This window comes from Globicephala melas, chromosome 4 (assembly GCF_963455315.2).
Source record: "Globicephala melas chromosome 4, mGloMel1.2, whole genome shotgun sequence".
Taxonomy (NCBI): domain Eukaryota; kingdom Metazoa; phylum Chordata; class Mammalia; order Artiodactyla; family Delphinidae; genus Globicephala; species Globicephala melas.
The window spans coordinates 55,049,730-55,069,591 of NC_083317.1; the positions used below are offsets into that span (position 1 = coordinate 55,049,730).

The window sequence follows — 19,862 nt, forward strand, 5'->3', positions numbered from 1 at the left end:
TGCAGTTCCACGTCCCTTAGGGGTTTTAGTGGGAAATCATAATACAGACAATGCTTTATTTATTTGATGTTCAACTAAGTTTAAAGCAAAAAAAAAAAAAGTCTTTGGATATTATCTCATTTGCCCATCATTTCTCTTCAGTTGTCATGTACTACTGGACCACAATTTGTTAGTTCCAACAAATCCATGTGGTCATAAGTAACCTATATACTTTCCCTCTTTTCTGTCCCTCCCTAGGAAACCTTCAAACAGAATGACTGGTAGACACTTTCACCAGAATTCTTCAATTATTAGGAAAAAAAAAATCTTGCTTTAGAAGCAAATGCCATATTTTGGATATGAGGCGCCATTTCAGTTCAAAGCCCCACTTTTCTGCAGTCCAGAGTTTTGAACACATTTACTGCAGGTATTTTTAGTAGCTGTCATCCCAAAGCCCTTTTTAAGTTACTGTGGCTACAGAGACAGATTGCTTGGTACCCCTTCAGGGACAGAACACAGCAGCTGTTCAGCACGTGCACAGCAATGCCTTTCAAAGATTTAGGTGAAGAACTGAAAAAATAATATTTTTGGTTGATGCTAAAGAGAAATGTATTGATCTTCCCTGAATTTCTGCCAAGCTACCAAGCCAGGGATACACTCTTTCGAGTCAACCTTTAATGATTATAAGCCGGGGATGGTTTGACACTTTCTCTCAAAGACACACAGTCCTTTGACCTCTGAGCAAAATGCTTTAGAACTACATCCTGGTACTAAGTCTTGATTCATGTGGGCCCCAAACTTCTGTAGTTCCTGAGAAGAACTGCTAAAGCCATTATGTAGTGTTGGCTATAAAACCGATATCCTAACCTTAGAGGTGACCCCAAAGTGTTTTCTTTTCAAAGAAACCTTTGTCCCATAGGCAGGATGACAAATCCTAATACGTTTCCAGCTGCCCCTGTCCACCTTCACAGACCACTTTGTAGTGTACAAGTTGTAGACCAGAGACATGATGACTTTAAGGTACGGAGACATGTACACACATGGATTCCATTATTTTGGCGTTCCAAATGAAACACAGGATTTTCGTGCTAGCCTACTTTCAAACCCTAGTTCAAAGTCACATCTATGAAGACTTCCCTCGTACCCCTAGAAATAACCTCTTTTTTTCCCCCAGGACTTCTCTCTAGTCTTTGTCACTCTGTATTATAATTTTCATTTTTGAACCCCTCTAGAGCATGTGCTTCTTGCCAGTGGTGGCTGTTTCAGCTTTGGTCTTGGGTTAGTTCACACACTTGGTGAGGATTAGCTTAGTGTACACATGTGGCCTTGAAGACACAGTCACTGTTCTCAGAGTCCTCTGTGCAGCCCTGCCCCACTCACTTGGCATCCTCCAAGTCCTCAGTGCTCCGGATGGTGTCGTCTTCATACTTGGTTCTCCACTTAACAATTTCAGCATTGTCTTTGAACAGGGCCCAGAGCAGCTCAGCCTTGGCCTCTTGCTCTTCCTGGTACTGCTCTCATAGCAGGTCACAGTCACGCTTGGCCGACTTCACGGCCTGGGCCAGGGCACTCTGTGACTGCAGGGGACACAACACATGTTACAAAAAGGCACCACGGCCATTAACAAACAATGAAAGGCTTGGAGGTGACATCATCTTTTTTAGATAAGGTTAATAACCACCTGTCACAAATGCAAGCCGAACCTGAACCTCATAAGATGATACCAGGGAGAGAATTTGGGACAAGAAGAGAAAGGAGAGAGTATCTAACTGCTGCCGTTACAACAAAGAAGAGGGTTCTATTTAGGGAAATGCCAGCCTGACTATGTGGGCTTCAACAATAGACAGGCCTGGAGTTCTAGAAATAGTGCAGAATGCAACGGTAGCAAGAGGAACACTCACCATCATTTAGGTAATCAGATTTCTATTTAGCAATATACAAGAGTTAGATCTTGTTTGGACTAGAAAGGACCAATGAGTTTTGCCTAGCCTTTTCATTCTATTCATAAGGAGAACAGAACCTTTTATTTCACATGTAAATCCCTAAAAACTTTAAAACTTTAAAGCAGTACTAGCCAATAGAACTTTCCATAGTGATGAAAATATTCTATATGTGCACTGCCAATATGGTAACCACTAGCCACGTGGCTGTTAAACACTCAAAATGTGCCCCAGACAAGGTCAAATTCAGTCAAAACTAAATTTAAAATTTATTTGATTTTAATTAATGTCAATTTAAATTCAGGTCGCCACCTGTAGTGTAGGAGTGGCTGCTGTATTTACTGGACAGTAGAGCTCAGTTTAATGACTACTGCTGGCACTTAAGGGGTGGTCTGGTTAACCTAGCAACATCATTCCCAAGAGGTAACCTAGTCTAGTGTGAAGAACCAGGGTCGCTGCCAGTCCTCATGGGTCCTCAATGTAAATTAGGAAACAGCATCTTCTTAGGTAGATGCAGCTCTGAAAGCACAAGGCTTGGTTAATGGCAGTCTCAGGCAGACACCTTTGGGCAGTGAATGAGGAGCCCTAAGAAGGACACAGGCTTTGGAATCTGGGAAACTTGGCTTCAAATTGCTACCCTTCCTCTTATTTAATATATATTTATTGAGCGCCTGTTCTAAGCAATAGTGTTAATTGAAGTAAAAGAGATGGAGACAAAGCCTTTGTCCAACAGAGCTAAAAGGAGTAAGAGGATATGTAAAACAATCATGTACAAAAATTACTAAATAAAATTGCTGACTGCACTGAGAACGTAAAACAGATTGACATGATGAGGAATGGTTGGTTCTTTCTCATCATCCCCCAAAGGCCTTGGGGAAGGGCCTTCAAACAGTGGGAATAGCAGCTACAAACGTCCTAAGGCCTGAATGATGACAGCTTGTATAAGGGGCAGCAAGGAGGCCAGGGTGACTGGAGGGGAGTAAATGACAGAGGCAGCTGTGGAAGGTAAGGTCACAAAAGGAGGCCGGAGCCAAGAAAGGGGGCCTTGTATGCCAGTTGGAAGCCACTGGGAAGTCAGCCAGAGAGATCTTCTAAACTATAAATCTAGTCATTTCACAACCTGCTAAACTTCCTTCACAGTATACTACCAGCTGTATGACCTTGGATGAGTTGTCTTCTCAAAGCCTTGGTTACTTCATGTAAAAAAATATAATTCTACCAGTTTCATATGACTTATATATGAAGGTTTATATGGCATGAGAGAAGCGTCTAGCATGATGTCTGATGCACAAATCATGACAGTAATTTGAAAATGTACATATGATATAGAAAATAAGGAGAGTGGAAGGAATAAAATAAAACATTTAAAAACTGAAGTCTGAAGAGTTGCAGTGAGATTATATGCAAGTGAAGTCTTTTGGGGTCTTAGTAAGAAAGAGGCCTTGAATATGAACTAAGAACAGACTTGAATACCAGGGCTCAAAAATCCATCTCTCATCTTAGTCACTATGCTTTAACATTAAAGAACCACTTTCACTGTGGTCACCTGCGAGCAACATTATATATTCTCTTGGGAAGAAATGACTAATAATGACTAATATTTATAATATATTGACAATTTGAAATAATATTGAGCTAATCCAGCCCCATTCATTTTATCCTGCTCTTTTATTTAATTCTTTTATTTAATTAATTCTTTTATTTAATTTCTTTGTGCAATTCAGAATCAAAGACCCATAAAGAACTTTGCCGACTTTCTGTTCTAGCAATAATGCAAAATGAAAATGCATACTTTGTTTGCTCTAAAGCTGACAAACTAGAGAAGTGATCTAAATTACTGAGGATGTTCCTTCAGTGATCAGAGTCCTCCCTGGCACGTATAAGATCCAACACATCTTTTTCCATAACTTCTAGGGCACTTTCCCCCCTTCTTTTATATGAGAAGATATTCAGGCTGACCTAGCAAGCACTATTTTTTTTTTTTTAACATACAGTCAAGCTCCTGGTGAGAAACAATAGATGCATGACTTTGGTCTCTTCTGCCAATTGCCATTTCAGGTCTTGAGTCTGCAGAGTGAAGGTGATATTTTCCCTGGAAAGTTGGTTTATCAGAGCTTCCTTTTCTTCTAGCCTTTTTAGGAACTCACCTACAAAAAATTTCACAAAATAAGTTAATCATGGTCTTCTTATCTACTGCCTCTCCCACTTAACTTGCTGGCTTAAGAGCAACTAATATGATCCACATATTTTTGATATTTATAAAGAGTCGAGGGTCCAGTTATCAGCAAACCATGGCAATGATCCTTTCCAGAACTCTCGAGAGTGAGCTACCATTTATTGAGAATCTTCCATAGAGCAAGTACTTTATATATATTACCTAGTTTAATTCTCATAGCTACTTGATAACATAGGTATTATGTTACCCATTTTTCAGAAGGGAAAATATGGTAACTGACTTAAACGTGATTGAGACACAAACCTGGTTACCAGCTATGCAATGGACGCAGATTCAAGTTAAGCTCCTAATCCTGAGGAACGCATTCTTCCTTCTGTGCCCTGCTCCCTTGTGTACTATGTGGCTCTACACATTTCTGACCATATGATCTTTAGATAATTACAACTTCTTTGCCTCATTTGTAAATTGAGGATGGCGATAAAATATTGTTAATGAAAATTAAATGAGTGTGAATGTACTTTGTAGACTGACTTGCTAAATAACTATTAGAAAGCGTCATTAAATGGTACAGAATGTGACCAAGAGAAGGGTAAATTTTATTTCACTCTAGTCTACTCTCCCAGCTTAGCTTACTTCATTAATGATAGGTGAGAAATGCCTTGGTTATTAGAAATGGTATTAAAGCAGAGCCAATCCTGATCAAAGGCAGTTACTTCTATTATGCAATTAGTGCAATAATAAAAGCCTCAAATATTTATGATTCCCACCCCTCTTGCTACAAACAAGTTCTAAAACTCTCAACATTATAAGAGTGTTTGGGTTAAAACAGCAATTCCCAAACTTTTGGGTCTCAGGAACACTTTATACGCTTAAAAAATTTTGAGGACCCCACAGAGATTTTGTTTACATGAGTTTTATATTAACAGTGTATTCGAAATTAAAAGAGGAATTTAAGGTATGTATTTACTCATTTTAACATAATAAAAATCTTAATGACATGTTAACAGAAGCAACGATTTTTAGAGGGAAAACTATGTTCCAAAACAAACAAAAAATTAGTGAGAAAAATAAGCTTATTTTATATTTTTTTAAATCTCTGGCTTAATAAAAGTCAGCTGGTTGAAGAATCCAACTGTTCTGGTTGAAGCATATGAAGAAATCCAGCCTCTCATAGATAAGTAGTTAGAAAAGGGAGATGTGTTTTCATAGTCTTTTCAGATAATTGTGACTATTGTTTGATACTGTACCAAAACTCAACAAATAGAAGTTTCTTAAGGGTTAATGGTATAATCCCTATAAATGAATTTTTTATTCTGTTACATTAAAATTCATGCACCTGTCTTAAACTTTGAATGGATCTTTTACCTACACATGATTTTGCAACATCAAGCAGTGGTGATTTGAAAAGTATACGTTTACTGAACTATGCAGATTTTCCAAATGTTAACACATTTCATCACAGAATATTAAAAAAAATCATATCTGTTAACATCACCACTTATCTCATAAGAAAAGCCTTTAAGGTTCAGCTCAAGATGGGGGAGTTAGAAGATCCTGAGTTCATCTCCTCCCATGGACACACCAAAACTACAACTACGTATAGAAAAACTATCTCTGAGAACAGTCTAAAGACTAGCAGAACAGATTTTCTACAACTAAGGCTATAAAGAAAAGGCCATGTGGGGAATGTGTAAGAGGGCAGAGACATGGTCTAATCAGAGCCCACACCCCCGATAAGGCAACTAATAAGTGGGAGGGATATCACAACTGTGGAGGTCCCCACTGGGGAGTGAGGGGTCCAAGCCCCACATCATGCTCCCCAGCCCAGGGTTCTTGCACCGGGAAGACAAGCCTCCGTAATGTCTGCCTTTGAAAACCAGTGGAGCTTAGGGCCGGGAGGGCCAGAGGACTGCGGGAAACTGCAGACAATGCTTGTGTACAAACTCACTTGCTCCTGGTCCAATAGAGAGGCAACAGCTTGAAAAACACCTGAGTCGTACAAGAAGGAAATTCATTGACTAATATTAGGACATATTTTGGAGGGGCAGGGATCTGGCAGAACTTTCTCCAGTGGCAGAAGCACTTGTGCACACCTTTTTATTTTTATTTTTTTAACTCTTCTGCCACCTAGCTGGCTGGCCCAGGACTGGTGGGCACCATTTCTGTTACTTTCAGTCAACCTAGCTAACACAGTGTATCCTGCCCCAACATTCCCTTGAGGACCCACCTTGGAAGGCCCCTCAAAAGCCACTCCATGTCCACTCCATTGGGCAGGTGGCACGAGCTGGCACTGGTGCCCCTCCAAAGTGGCTCTTACCCCGTCCAACCTGGTGAGCCACCTTGGCCAGCATCAGCACCCCCTCCAAGAAGCTCCCACTTGGGGGTCACCCCAAGTGACCCACAGCACACCTACAGCAGTCACAACCAAGCTATGCAGCCAGCCAGGCCTGGGGCCAGCCCCCTCAACCAGTGTGCCCACAGCAATTGTGGCCCAACCACAATAAGAGGGTGCATGAAGCCCAAACAGGGGAACCCCGGGAAAAACTGGCTCTGGTGACCATGGGGAATTGTGCCACACATAAGGCCACTCTCTCAAGACTAGGATATGGGGCTGATCTACCTAATACATAGGAACAAACACAAAGAGTTAGGCAAAGCGAGGAGACAAAGGAATACTTTCCAAATGAAAGAACAAGACAAAACTCCAGAAAAAGAACTAAACAAAATGGAGATAAGCAATTTATCAGAAAAGAATTCAAAGTAATACTCACAAAGATGCTTACCAAACTTAGGAGAAGAAGGGGTGAACTCAGTGAGAACTTTAACAAAAATATAGACAGTATAAAAAAGAACCAATCAGAACTGAAGATTATAATGACTGAAATGAGAACACATTAAGGGAATCAACAGCAGATTAAAAGATCCCAAAGAACAGATCAGCAATCTGGAAGATGAGGTATTGGAAATCACCCGATCATAACAGCAAAAAAGAAATCTCTCTTTTTAAGAGAGATTAGTTTAAGGGACCTCTGGGACAACATCAGGCATACTAACATTTGTGCTATAGAGGTCCCAGAAGGAGGGGAGAGAGAGAGAGAGAAAGACATAGAGAGAGACAGAGAACATATAGAGGGAAAATACCTCAACATAATAAAGACCATCTATGACAAAAGCACAGCTAACATAATACTCAATGGTGAAAACTCAATGGTGAAGATGGCTCAAAGATCAGGAACAAAACAAGGATATTCGTTTTTGCCACTTTTATTCTACACAGTACTGGAAGTCCTAGACATAGCAATCAGAAAAGAAAAAGAGATAAAGACATCTAAATTGGAAAGAAAGAAATAAAACTGTCACTATTTGCAGATGATATGTTACTATACATAGAAAACCCTAAAGACTCCATCAAAAAACTATTAGAACTAAAAAACGAATTCAATAAATTTGCAGGATACAAAACCAATATACAGAATCAGTTACATTTCTGTACACTAATAACAAACTATCAGAAAGAGAAATGAAGAAGACAATTCCATTTACAATTGCATCAAAATGAATAAAATACCTAGGATTAAATTTTTTTGTTTGTTTGTTTTGTGGTACTCAGGCCTCTCACTGTTGTGGTCTCTCCTGTTGCAGAGCACAGGCTCCAGACGTGCAGGCTCAGTGACCATGGCTCACAGGCCTAGCCGCTCCATGGTATGTGAGATCTTCCCTGACCAGGGCACGAACCCGTGTCCCCTGCATCGGCAGGTGGACTCTCAACCACTGCGCCACCAGGGAAGCCCCCTAGGATTAAATTTAACCAAGAAGGTGAAAGACCTGTACTTGGAAAACTATAAGACACTGATGAAAGAAACTGAAGATACAAGTAAATGGAAAGATATTCTATGTTCATAGATTGGAAGAATTAGTATTGCTAAAATATTCCTACCCAAAGCAATCTACAGATTCAATGCAACCCCTATCCAAATACATTTTTGGCATTTTTCACAAAACTAGAACAAATAACCCTAAAATTTGTGTAGAACCACAGAAGACCCAGAATAGCCAAAGTAATCATGAGAAAGAACAAAGCTGGAGGTATCATATTCCTTGATTTCAAACTATGCTACAAAGCTACAGTAATCAAAACTTTATGATACTAGTACAAAACTAGACACATAGTTCGATGGAACAGAATAGAGAGCCCAGAAATAAACCCACACTTACATGGGCGGTTAATTTACAACTAAGGAGCCAAGAACATACAGTGGGGAAAAGACAGTCTTCAATAAATGGTGCTGGGAAAACTGGAAGTTAAATGAAAGGAATCAAAATGGACTATTTTCTCACACCATGCACAAAAATAAATTCAAAATGACTTAAAGACTTAAATGTAAGACTTGAAACTATAAAACTCCTAGAAGAAAACATAGACTATATACTTTTTGACACTGGTCTCAGCAATATGCTTTTGGGTCTCTTTCCTCAGGCAAGGGAAACAAAAGTAAAAATAAACTAATGGGACCTAATCAAACTAGAAAGCTTTGGCACAGCAAAGGAAACCATCACAAAATGAAAAGACAACCTACTGAATGGGAGAAGATATTTGCAAATGATATATACAATAAAGGGTTAATATCTAAAATATACAAAGAATTCACACAACTCAATATCAACAAAACAAAAAATCTGATTTAAAAATGGGCAGAGGACCTGAATAAACATTTCCCCCCCCCAGGGAAGACATTCAAATGGCCAACAGACACATGAGAAGATGCTCAACATCACTAATCATCAGGAAAATGCAAATCAAAAGCACAATGAGATATCATTTCACACCTGTCAGAATGGATACATCAAAAAGACAACAAATAACAAGTGTTGGTGAGAATGTGGAGAAAAGGGAGCCCTCATGCACTGTTGATGGGACTGTAAATTGGAACAACCACTATGGAAACAGTATGGTGGTTCCTTAAAAACTTTAAAAAATTTTAAAACCTTATACAATCTATCAGTTCCACTTCTGGATACTTACTGGAAGAAAATAAAAACACTAATTTGAAAAGATATGTGCACCCCTATATCCATAGCATCATTATTTATAATAGCCAAGATATGGAAGCAACCTAAGTTGTCTTTCAATAGATAAATAATGAAGATGCAGTGTGTGTGTGTGTGTGTATGTGTGTGTATGCAATAGAATATTACTCAGCCATAAAAAATAGTGAAATTATGTCATTTGCAATAACATGGATGAGCCTAGAGGGTATTATGCTAAATAAAATAAGTCAGACAAACAAAGACAAATACCTTATTATTTCACTAATACGTGGAATCTAAAAAAAAAAAGGAACAAACACAACAATACAGAAACAGACTCATAGATACAGAGAACAAAGTGGTGGTTGCCAGAGGGGAAGGTGGTGGGAGGATTAAGTGAAACAGGTGAAGGGGATTAAGAGGTACAAACTTCTTATTTTAGTTATAAAATAGGTAAGTCATGGGGACATGATGTACAGTATAGGGAATACAGTCAACGGTACTGAAATAACTTTGTATGACAGATGGTTACTAGATTTATTGTGGTGAGCAATTTGAAATATAAATAAATGTTGAATCACTATGTTATATACCTGAAACTAATATCATATTTCATGTCAACTATATTTCAATAAAAAAGAAAGAAAAAAGAAAAGTCTTCAAGAATTGATAGCCATCAAGCTTATGATGGTACCTAACTGTTTTCCGAAATCTAATTTTACCTAAAAGCTCCACTTTTATTATTGGCAACAAATATTGTCAGCTGTTTCCCTTGTAGTGACAGGCTCATTTTGTTCATTTTTGAGAAAATATCTGCAATATCTAAGTCTGAATAAGCATAGTTTGTCAAATGTTCTTTCAAGTAAATATGATTCTTCCTGAAAAGATTGCTAGTTCAACTCAGAACTTGCACAATCACACATCCTACTTCAGTATGAAATGGAAGTGCTTTATGCATACTTTTTGTTTTGTCACACAGAATATTAAAAAGATATATACTCGGGGTTGAGATGTAGTATAATCAATTTTTACTTTTTCATTAAAGACATTCTTAAGTAAAACTGACTTTTTTTATTTTAAACTGTTGAGTATGGACCAGCAAATACAATGATTATAACTGCAGTGTGGTGCTACTGCCTCAGCTTGTGATAAAGCTCCAGCAGTTTTAATCGTCATTGCTTTTGCACCATCAATAACAGCAGCAAAAGAATTTAAAAAGCAAACAGAATCTTAGTATTAGAATGAAATAGTTCTAACCTCTTACTTAGTTCCCCTAAAAGAGTCTTGACAATTGCTGGGGTTGCATAGACCAAAACTGAGAAGCTCTGGGTGATACATCATATTTAAAAGTTTTCTGGGGAAATGCCAATCCATTAGGGCAGCAGTCCCCAACCTTTTTTTGCACCAGGGACTGGTTTTGTGGAAGACGATTTTTCCACAGACGGGGTCGTGGGGGATGGTTCAGGTGATAATGCAAGCAATGGGAAGCAATGGGGAGCGGCAGATGAAGCTTCGCTCTCTCGCCCACCACTCACCTCCTGCTGTGCGGCCTGGTTCCTAATAGGTTGTGGACCGCAGCCCAGGGATTAGGAACCCCTGCATTAGGGGGTTAAGACAAACATATCACATATTTTATAGAACTAGGACCCACTTAACATGGCTTAATTGTTCACATTTACTATTGGTCTCCTTTGAAAGCAGAGTATAATCAGTGGCCAGGACAGGCCATGAAAAAGAAACTTTGGTGATAGTAGCAAAAAAAGCAGCAAAAAATCTGGAGCATAGACCTAGTGAGAGGAGGGGAGGTTTGGATAGGTATATACCTAAAATTTAATTTGTACAAAAGCCAAAAGGTAAAGCTAAGAATAAAGGAGGAAATAAAAGGTCCTGCATCCTAAGCAGAATTATCATCTCAGATCCACTTTCATTTCACTCACCCACCAATTTCCTCATCAAAAAAGTGAGTAGAAAATTAATGCCAATAGGTAGAGAGGTAGGCAATGCCTATGAAAAAACTTGTATACAATACTACCTTCAGAGCTGAACAAAAAGGTATACTCCAGCTTAGTCTCTGAACTGAACAGTCCCCACACAGACTACATCCTAAATGGCACAGAAGATCAAACTGGGGGTTTTGTAATGAGGCCAAGTGTGATACACCCTGTCACCAGCATAAGAGTCCTACTTAGTGTCCCTGCTAGAATCCAAAACTCTTTCCTCTTCTAGATTTCCAGGTTTGTTATTTTGCCAGTTCATTTTAATTTAGCTTTGACTCTAGATTAACATCTAGAAACAGAGGTGTCCATAGGCAGAAGGATAAACGGTTTTCACTCTCGTTTTAAAGTGAGTGCCTCTGGGCATCAAAAACACATTGTTTATTTTCATTGACCTAGGAATTCTATCTTTGGGAATATATTACTAAAAATAATTCTAATTACAGACAAACAGCTAGTCACATGCTGTTCATAGCAGACAAGCAAGTTACAGGACAAGATGAAGTAACCATTGTCCATCTACTTGATGGATTCGAAGCACTCTTGTAAGTGATTGAGTATGCAAGATACAAAAAAGCTCATGACAAACTGAAATTGAAAAACCTCAAATAGATTGCCACCATGTAAAATATAGGAAAAAGATCTAACTAACAATAGCGGTTGACAGTTAAGAATAAGCCAACGGAACATTGTTCTACTTTCAATTGATCAAATGTTTGTGGATCTCCAATAAGTGGCAGGCATGGTCTAGATGACTGACAAAAATCAGTGATCAAAACAAAGACCCCTGCCCTTGTGTAGGGTACATTCTGGCAGGTGGAGACATGACAAACTTATTTATTATGTCAAGCATGTAGCGTCTTTGAAGGTATTAAATGCTATGAAAATAGAAGCACATGGAGAAAACTGGTTGAGAGCACTCAAATGTCACCTTCCCAACAAGGCCAATCCTGACTCCTCCCAGATCTATTTGATTAACCCTCATCTTTAAGTCTTTGCTGAAATAGTCAGGACAAGGGGAAATAGTCAGGGCAAGACTCTAGGGTGGGAGTGTGCATGGTATGTTCAAAACACAGCAAAGAGGTCAAAGTGACCAAGGCAGAATGAGAGAAGAGAAAGTAGAAGAGGTCAGAGAGATAATGGGGCCCAAGCATCTGACCCTTGTAGGCCATTGTACAGACTATGGCTTTTTTTTTTTTTTTTTTTTTTTTGCAGTACGTGGGCCTCTCACCATCGTGGCCTCTCCCGTTGCGGAGCACAGGCTCTGGACGCGCAGGCTCAGCAGCCATGGCTTACGGGCCTAGCCGCTCCGCGGCATGTGGGATCTTCCCAGACCGGGGCACGAACCCGTGTCCCCTACATTGGCAGGTGGACTCTCAACCACTGCGCCACCAGGGAAGCCCCAGACTATGGCTTTTACTGAGTGTAAAAAAGGGGTGTGGGTTCATACTACCCGAGGCAATCTACAGATTCAATGTGATCCCTATCAAATTACCAGTGGCACTTTTCACAGAACTAGAACAAAAAAAATTTTAATTTGTATGGAAACACAAAAGACCCTGAATAGCCAAAACAATCTTGAGAAAGAAGGACACGGCTATAGGAATCATGCTCCTTGACTTCAGACTATACTACAAAGCTACAGTAATCAAAACAGTATGGTACTGGCACAAAAACAGACATATGGATTAATGAAACAGGATAGAAAGCCCAGAAAAAAACCCACACAATACGGTCAATTAATCTATGACAAAGAAGGCAAGAATATACAATGGAGAAAAGACAGTCTCTTCAAGAAGTGGTGCTGGGAAAACTGGGCAGCTACATGTAAAAGAATGAAATTAGAACATTCTCTAACACCATACACAAAAATAAACTCAAAATCGATTAAAGACTTAAATGTAATATTGGATACTATAAAACTCCTAAAGGAAAACATAGGCAGAACACACTGTGACATAAATCACAGAAGTATCTTTTTGCATCTGTCTCCTAGGGTAAAGGAAATAAAAACAAAAATAAATTAATGGGACTTAATTAAACTTAAAAGCTTTTGCACAGCAAAGGAATCCAGAAACAGAGGAAAAAGACAACTCTCAGAATGGGAGAAAATATTTGCAAACAATGCAGCCCACAAGGTATTAATTTCCAAAATATACAACAGCTCATACAGCTTAATATCAGAAAAACCAACAACGCAATCAAAAAGTGGGCAGAAGACCTAAATAGACATTTCTCCAAAGAAGACATACAGATGGCCAACAGGCACATGAAAAGATGCTCAGCTTCACAAATTATTAGAGAAATGCAAATCAAAACTACAATGAGGTATCACCTCACACCAGTCAGAACTGTCATCATCAAAAAGTCGACAAACAATTAATGCTGGAGAGGATATGCAGAAAAGGGAACCCTCCTACACTGTTGGTGGAAATGTTAACTGGTGCAGCCACTATGGAGAACAGTATGGAGGTGTCTGAAAAACTAAAAAAAGAATTACCATATGATCCGCAATCCCACTCCTGGCCATATATCTAGAGGAAACCAATGTTCATAGCAGCACTATTTACAATAGCCAAGACATGGAAACAACCTAAATGTCAATCCACAACTGAATGGGTAAAGAAGCTGTGATGTGTATGCGTATATATATATATGTGTGTGTATACATATATACACATACACACACAATGGAATATTACTCGGCCATAAGAAAGAATGAAATAATGTCATTTGAAGCAACATGGATGGACCTAGAGATTATCATATTAAGTGAAGTAAGTCAGAAAGAGAAAGACAAATATCATATGATATCACTTATATGTGGAATTTTTAAAAATGATACAAATGAACTTATTTACAAAACAAATAGTAGACTCACAGACATAGAAAACACACTTATGGTTACCAAAGGGGATAGCAGGGATGGGGGAGGGACATAAATTAGGAATTTGGGATTAACATACACACACTACTATATATAAAATAGGTAAACAAGGACCTACTGTATAGCACAGGGAACTATACTCAGTATTTTGTAATACCCTACCATGCAAAAGAATCTGAAAAAGAATACATATATATGTATAACTGAATCACTTTGCTGTACACTTGAAAGCAACACAACATTGTAAATTACCTATACTTCAATTTTAAAAATAAATTTAAATAAATTTAGATATAAAAAAGAGGTGTGGGTTCATTACTGAAAATTAGGAAAAATACCTATTTCAATGAGGTAGATGTGATGAAGAGGCATGTTTGTAGACTGTGTGGACAGCCTCTACCATCCTTTGATCTTGAAAGCTGCTCCAGTCAACTGCATGTTGCATTTTCCCTTCAAGGAGGAGACCTGGGTGGGGACTCCCAAGGTGGTACAGAGGTGATCTTTCCCAGACAAGAGCGTGTCTGTGGACAAGGTAACATCAAGGGCCTCATTTGTCCCCTAGAATTTTTAAGTGCCCACTCAGGCTCAATAACTGTTTCACCATTTCAGTGGTCTCTCTACCAGTCTATGGGATTGAGACTCATAAGTGAAGCGTCACTGAAAGTTCACTTACCATTTTCACTCCGTAGCGTTGTTTTCTGTGCTGTCAGATCATTTGCCAACTGAGTCACTTCATCTAGTTTTGCATTTTCTTCATTCAAGTGCTCTCATACAGACTACAGAGCTTCTCAGCATTACCCTATGAGTTGAGAAGGAAAGATTGGACATGGTTTATAGAGACCAGGCTGAATTAGCTGCATAAGGAAGGAGGGGAGGGGTGGTTCCTGGGACCCTTGTGCTCTCCTCTGCCCTGAAAGCCACAGCCAGCATTGGGAAACCATGTCTTCTAATTTAGGAAAGCACAATACACTCAGGGTCTGGGCCCCTCAGAGGCCCAAACTTTTCAGATTATAGGTATTAATGGAGAAATGACTCTTTGGGTATCGGGGACCCTCTCTAGAATTCACTGCTTTTCTGAAGAAGAAAACGTGTCAGTGATGAAGTACATATTCACTTCCTGACATTGTATTATATATTTAACCATCTTTCTTTCCTGCTAGAATATGTTTCATGAGGGTAGAGATTCCATCTAATCACAGATTATGCCCCCAGTGCCTTGAATCGTGTCTAGCACGTATTAGGAGCTCAGTTAACACGGGGGTAGGCTCAGAGGGAAGGGAAAGGAAAGATGGGAAGAGATGGAGGAGGAAGGAAGGAAATCCAAAGGGCTGACCAAGAAGGATAGGAGAAAGCAGATGGATCTGAGCTGCAGGAGCACAATCACAGAAATTTAAACTGTCAAAACAACTGGACCCTCCCGATCACTAAGGCTGCAGGCTCCTGATTACCCTGTTGAGTTAACATGTCAATCCTAAACTCTAACTCTCAGAATTGTTCATGTTTGAAGAAATGGATATGCCATGTGGCCTTTGCACTTCTACCTGGTTAAGTAACCAATCTAATCATCAGACTCTTGCCACACTCTGGAAACTAATGCCAATACCATGAAGCCCAATATTTTCAGGATGAAGAGCTGCCAAATGTAAGATGGTGCTACCCTCTTTACCTAGCTATAATTTGCATTCTCATTATTAATATGGTCAGAAGTCATAAAATGACACTGGTGGTACTCTAGAACCACAGTTCCATAGATTTCACATAGCTGTTTTTGTGTTTTGCTCTTTACATGTATTAAATCACAATTCATAAAACAGCCCTATGAGACTTTGTCTCTATAAAGAAATAGTACTATGGAAAAAGTAGGAAGAGGAGGGACAACTACAACAAAGAAAGTATCACACCAATGGCATTCCAAGAAAATAGTGAAAACTGTGAAATCTGGTAGTGAGTCTAATAGTTTCCATGTTAAACTAATTTTTATGATATGGCAATGGCCAAGGACCAAAGACATTTCAAATATGACACCAGGTTTGGTCCTCTGGGAAACTTCTGAATCAGCAAATATTGGAGCTCTTCTGCTGGAGCCTATGCTCTGTTGAAGACTGTTCTCTTTAAGCTTACCCTAATGACTATTTTAAACTCTTTATGAAAGACTCCTAGATTACATCTTATATTCCGAAGGCCAAATGTAGTGCTTGACACAAAATACGCACTTAATAAATGTCTAGGACACTCAAATTACTGCAGACTTTTGTGAGAGGTTGGCCAACATACCCACCATAGTTTACTTAGAAGTCACCTTCAAGTTTTCCTTATAAATCCCAACCTCCAGACTTGTTTTGTTTTGTTTTGTTTTGTTTTGTTTTGTTTTGTTGGTACGCGGGCCTCTGGCCTCTCCCGTTGCAGAGCACAGGCTCCGGACGCGCAGGCTCAGCGGCCATGGCTAACGGGCCCAGCCGCTCCGCGGCATGTGGGATCCTCCCAGACTGGGGCACGAACCCGCGTCCTCTGCATCGGCAGGCGGACTCTCAACCACTGCGTCACCAAGGAAGCCCTGTTTTGTTTTTTTAACTGACTTGGGATATTATCCACTGATTAGCAAACAAGGGAAGAGGCACATCAGGTGCCTGCCCATTTGGAGGCTGACAAGGAATAGTTCTATTCTCAGATGTTCCATAGCACACCCACGCTTAGTGGTGGTTATGAAACCAGACCTGGCAAAGATTCAATGATCAGCTCCCTCTACAATGCCATCAGCATCACGTAGTTTAGAGCACTGATGGCAAATGCCAGCCACACTCAATTATCCACATTCTCCACTTGCTACTAGAAGCTATAGTAGTGACACAGGTAACAGTTTTTAGATAGTCTGTACTTTCTAATATTTCAAAGGTTGAATATGTTTGCTCCCACTTCTGAAAGTCATTTGATAGTCAAAGTTGGCACACTTGCTGTTTTCCTCACAATATTCCTCAAGAACTCAGATTGCCTCTGTTTTATAGATGAGAAAACAGAGTTAGAGAGGCTAAATACCTTGCCCAAATTCACACAGCTAGTATGCATTGGGTTTAGGATTTGAACTGATAATTGCCTGTGCAGATGCAAAAAAAAAAAAAAAAAAAAAAAAGTTAGGCACTAGATACCTAAGCATCCATTGTATGATATAACAACAAAGGAAATGTTAAGGATGAATTGACTTAACGTCCTAGTTGGCTCAAACTGTCATGAATCCTGGGTCCCAGAAGAAACTGGATAAAAATATGATGACTCTGTGAACCATCTTTATTTTATGTTCTCTCCAATAATAAATGACACATGAACTGGGGCCAAGAGGAACACAGCCAGATGGGAGAAATGCCAATTCTGCTTGTGGTCATGAGTGTGCTCTGCTACACGCCTGTTTGCTGAGGGTAAAAGAATACAGATCTCTATAAGACAACTTAGTCAGTTTTGTGGATATGGCAAGCAAAGGAGCCAGAGAATCTCCAGTTTTCAAGAGAAGCTGGCTGTGCACATCTGCAGAGTAGGCAGCCACTGGGCACACAGGAAAGACACTTGCCCTTAGGCACCGCTTCAGGTCGTAGTTATCCATGGGCATTGTTTACACTGGTATAGTATTTTCAATTGGAAAAGTATTTTCATAAGCAGGGTCTGCAAAAGACAATGAGGTTGTTCATCTAAAGGTGGCCTGTACAGAGGTATAACATTCAAAGGGGTGGTACCTTCAAAAGAACTTCAAGTTTAAGCCTAAAGATAGACACTAAATTTTGATACCAAGAAGGAAAAGGTTAATGAAATAATGCACACTCATCCTAAAGCTGGCTCTTAAAATGATGCATAAAAATGCTGCCTCCTAGAAATTCAGGAACCAATGGGAATTCAAAATGATCAAGATAATTGTGAGATTGCCTATAACTTCTAAATTTCCCTGGGCCTCTCTGTCAGCCGAATATACTTTCAAAAATGCTTCAGTTTCCACCGTACCACGGAGTATTGGCATTTCTGGCATTATAAGTCAAGAAAAGATGAAGTAAAAAAAAAAAAGAAAAGAAAAGAAAAGATGAAGTAAACAATACAAGATAAAGTTCAGCATAATGGATATGCCTATGAGGGTGAACAGAATCACTTTATCCCACCAACAAATATGTAAGGCAGAATGAAGTCACCCACAGATATACACAGGATTTGGAGCTGAGGCCCAGCTCTGCCATATAATTTTTGTGACCCTGGACAAATTGTTAAACCCATGAGCCACAGAATTCCCAAGAGACATATGTAACAGATTAATGCTAGTAACTGAGTGTACAGATTATGGAAAGCATGTAGTAAACATGAGTAAAATAAGACCTAGCTTCTGCCTTAGAGATGTCTTCTATTGAAGCAAAGTGAAAAGACCATACAATGCAGCAGTAAAGGGGGACACCAAAAGTGCTACAAGAATTAAGAAACAGATAAAATTTTAATATGAAAAGTTGAACTTGAGCATTCCAGGGGGACAGTTTAGTTGGAAAAGGCATATTGGTGGGAAAGTGGATATTTGGCTGAAATAGAGGGTCCAGGAAACAAAGTACCAGAATCTAAAATATTCAGAGAAAGTGGAGTCAGATCACAAGCCATAGGGTACCTTGAAGGGCACAAGTTTGGAGTTCACTTTGAAGCAGGGACATGATTCAATAAAGCCATCTCTCAAAATATCCATACAGATACTATTTAAAATAGAGGGGAAAAAAAAAGACTAAAAAAACATAATTTAGAAAACCACTGCAATAGTCCAGTTAAAAGATAATGAAAGTCATACATGTGAGTGGGAATGGAATAAAAAATTGCAAGACAGTGCAAAATTGACCTGCTGTAATAATTGACTGGAAAGCCAAGAACAGAGAGGAAACAAATAATCAATTCTAGGCTTAGAGTCTGGGTGACGGAAGAAACAGGGTGCTGCTGGTAACAAAAATGTCCATAGGAAATGTGTCAGCTTCAGGAGAAGGGGATAAGTTTGGTTTTAGACATGCTAATTTGAGGAAAGGGAGACATTACTGAATTTTGAAAGAACCAATTAAGAAAATTCTTTTAAGAGAGACCTTCAAGATGGTGGAGGAGTACGACGTGGAGATCACCTTCCTCCCCACAAATACATTACAAATACATCTACATGTGGAACAACCCCTACAGAACACCTACTGAACGCTGGCAGAAAACCTCAGACCTCCCAAAAGGCAAGAAACTCCCCACGTACCTGGGTAGGGCAAAAGAAAAAAGAAAAAACAGAGACAAAAGAATAGGGACGGGACCTGCACCAGTGGAGGGAGCTGTGAAGGAGGAGAGGTTTCCCCACACTATGAAGCCCCTTCGCGGGCGGAGACTGCGGGTGGCGGAGGCGGGAAGTTTCGGGGCCGCGGAGGAGAGCACAGCAACAGGGGTGCGGAGGGCAAAGCGGGGGGATTCCCGCACAGAGGATCAGTGCCGACCAGCACTCACCAGCCTGAGAGGCTTGTCTGCTCACCTGCCGGGGCGGGCGGGGCTGGGAGCTGAGGCTCGGGCTTCGGTCGGAGCGCCGGGAGAGGACTGGGGTTGGCAGCGTGAACAGAGCCTGAAGGGGTTAGTGCGCCACGGCTAGCCGGGAGTGTGTCCGGGAAAAAGTCTGGACCTGCTGAAGAGGCAAGAGACTTTTTCTTGCCTCTTTGTTTCCTGGTGCGCGAGGAGAGGGGATTAGGAGCTCCGCTTAAAGGAGCTCCAGAGATGGGCGCGAGCCTCGGCTATCAGCGCGGAGCCCAGATACGGGCAAGAAATGCTAAGGCTGCTGCTGCTGCCACCAAGAAGCCTGTGTGCGAGCACAGGTCACTATCCACACCTCCCCT

General features: G+C 40.0%; 1 protein-coding gene across 1 annotated transcript in view; it reads right to left on the minus strand.

Moving 5' to 3' along the window:
- Positions 1-19,862, minus strand: part of MYH15 (myosin heavy chain 15) — a 152,528-nt gene that overhangs the window by 37,389 nt on the left and 95,277 nt on the right. Inside the window, 4 exon segments of the mRNA XM_070045449.1 lie at positions 1,360-1,556; positions 3,948-4,066; positions 14,678-14,770; positions 14,773-14,803. Of these exon segments, the coding sequence (XP_069901550.1) occupies positions 1,360-1,556; positions 3,948-4,066; positions 14,678-14,770; positions 14,773-14,803 (440 nt within the window).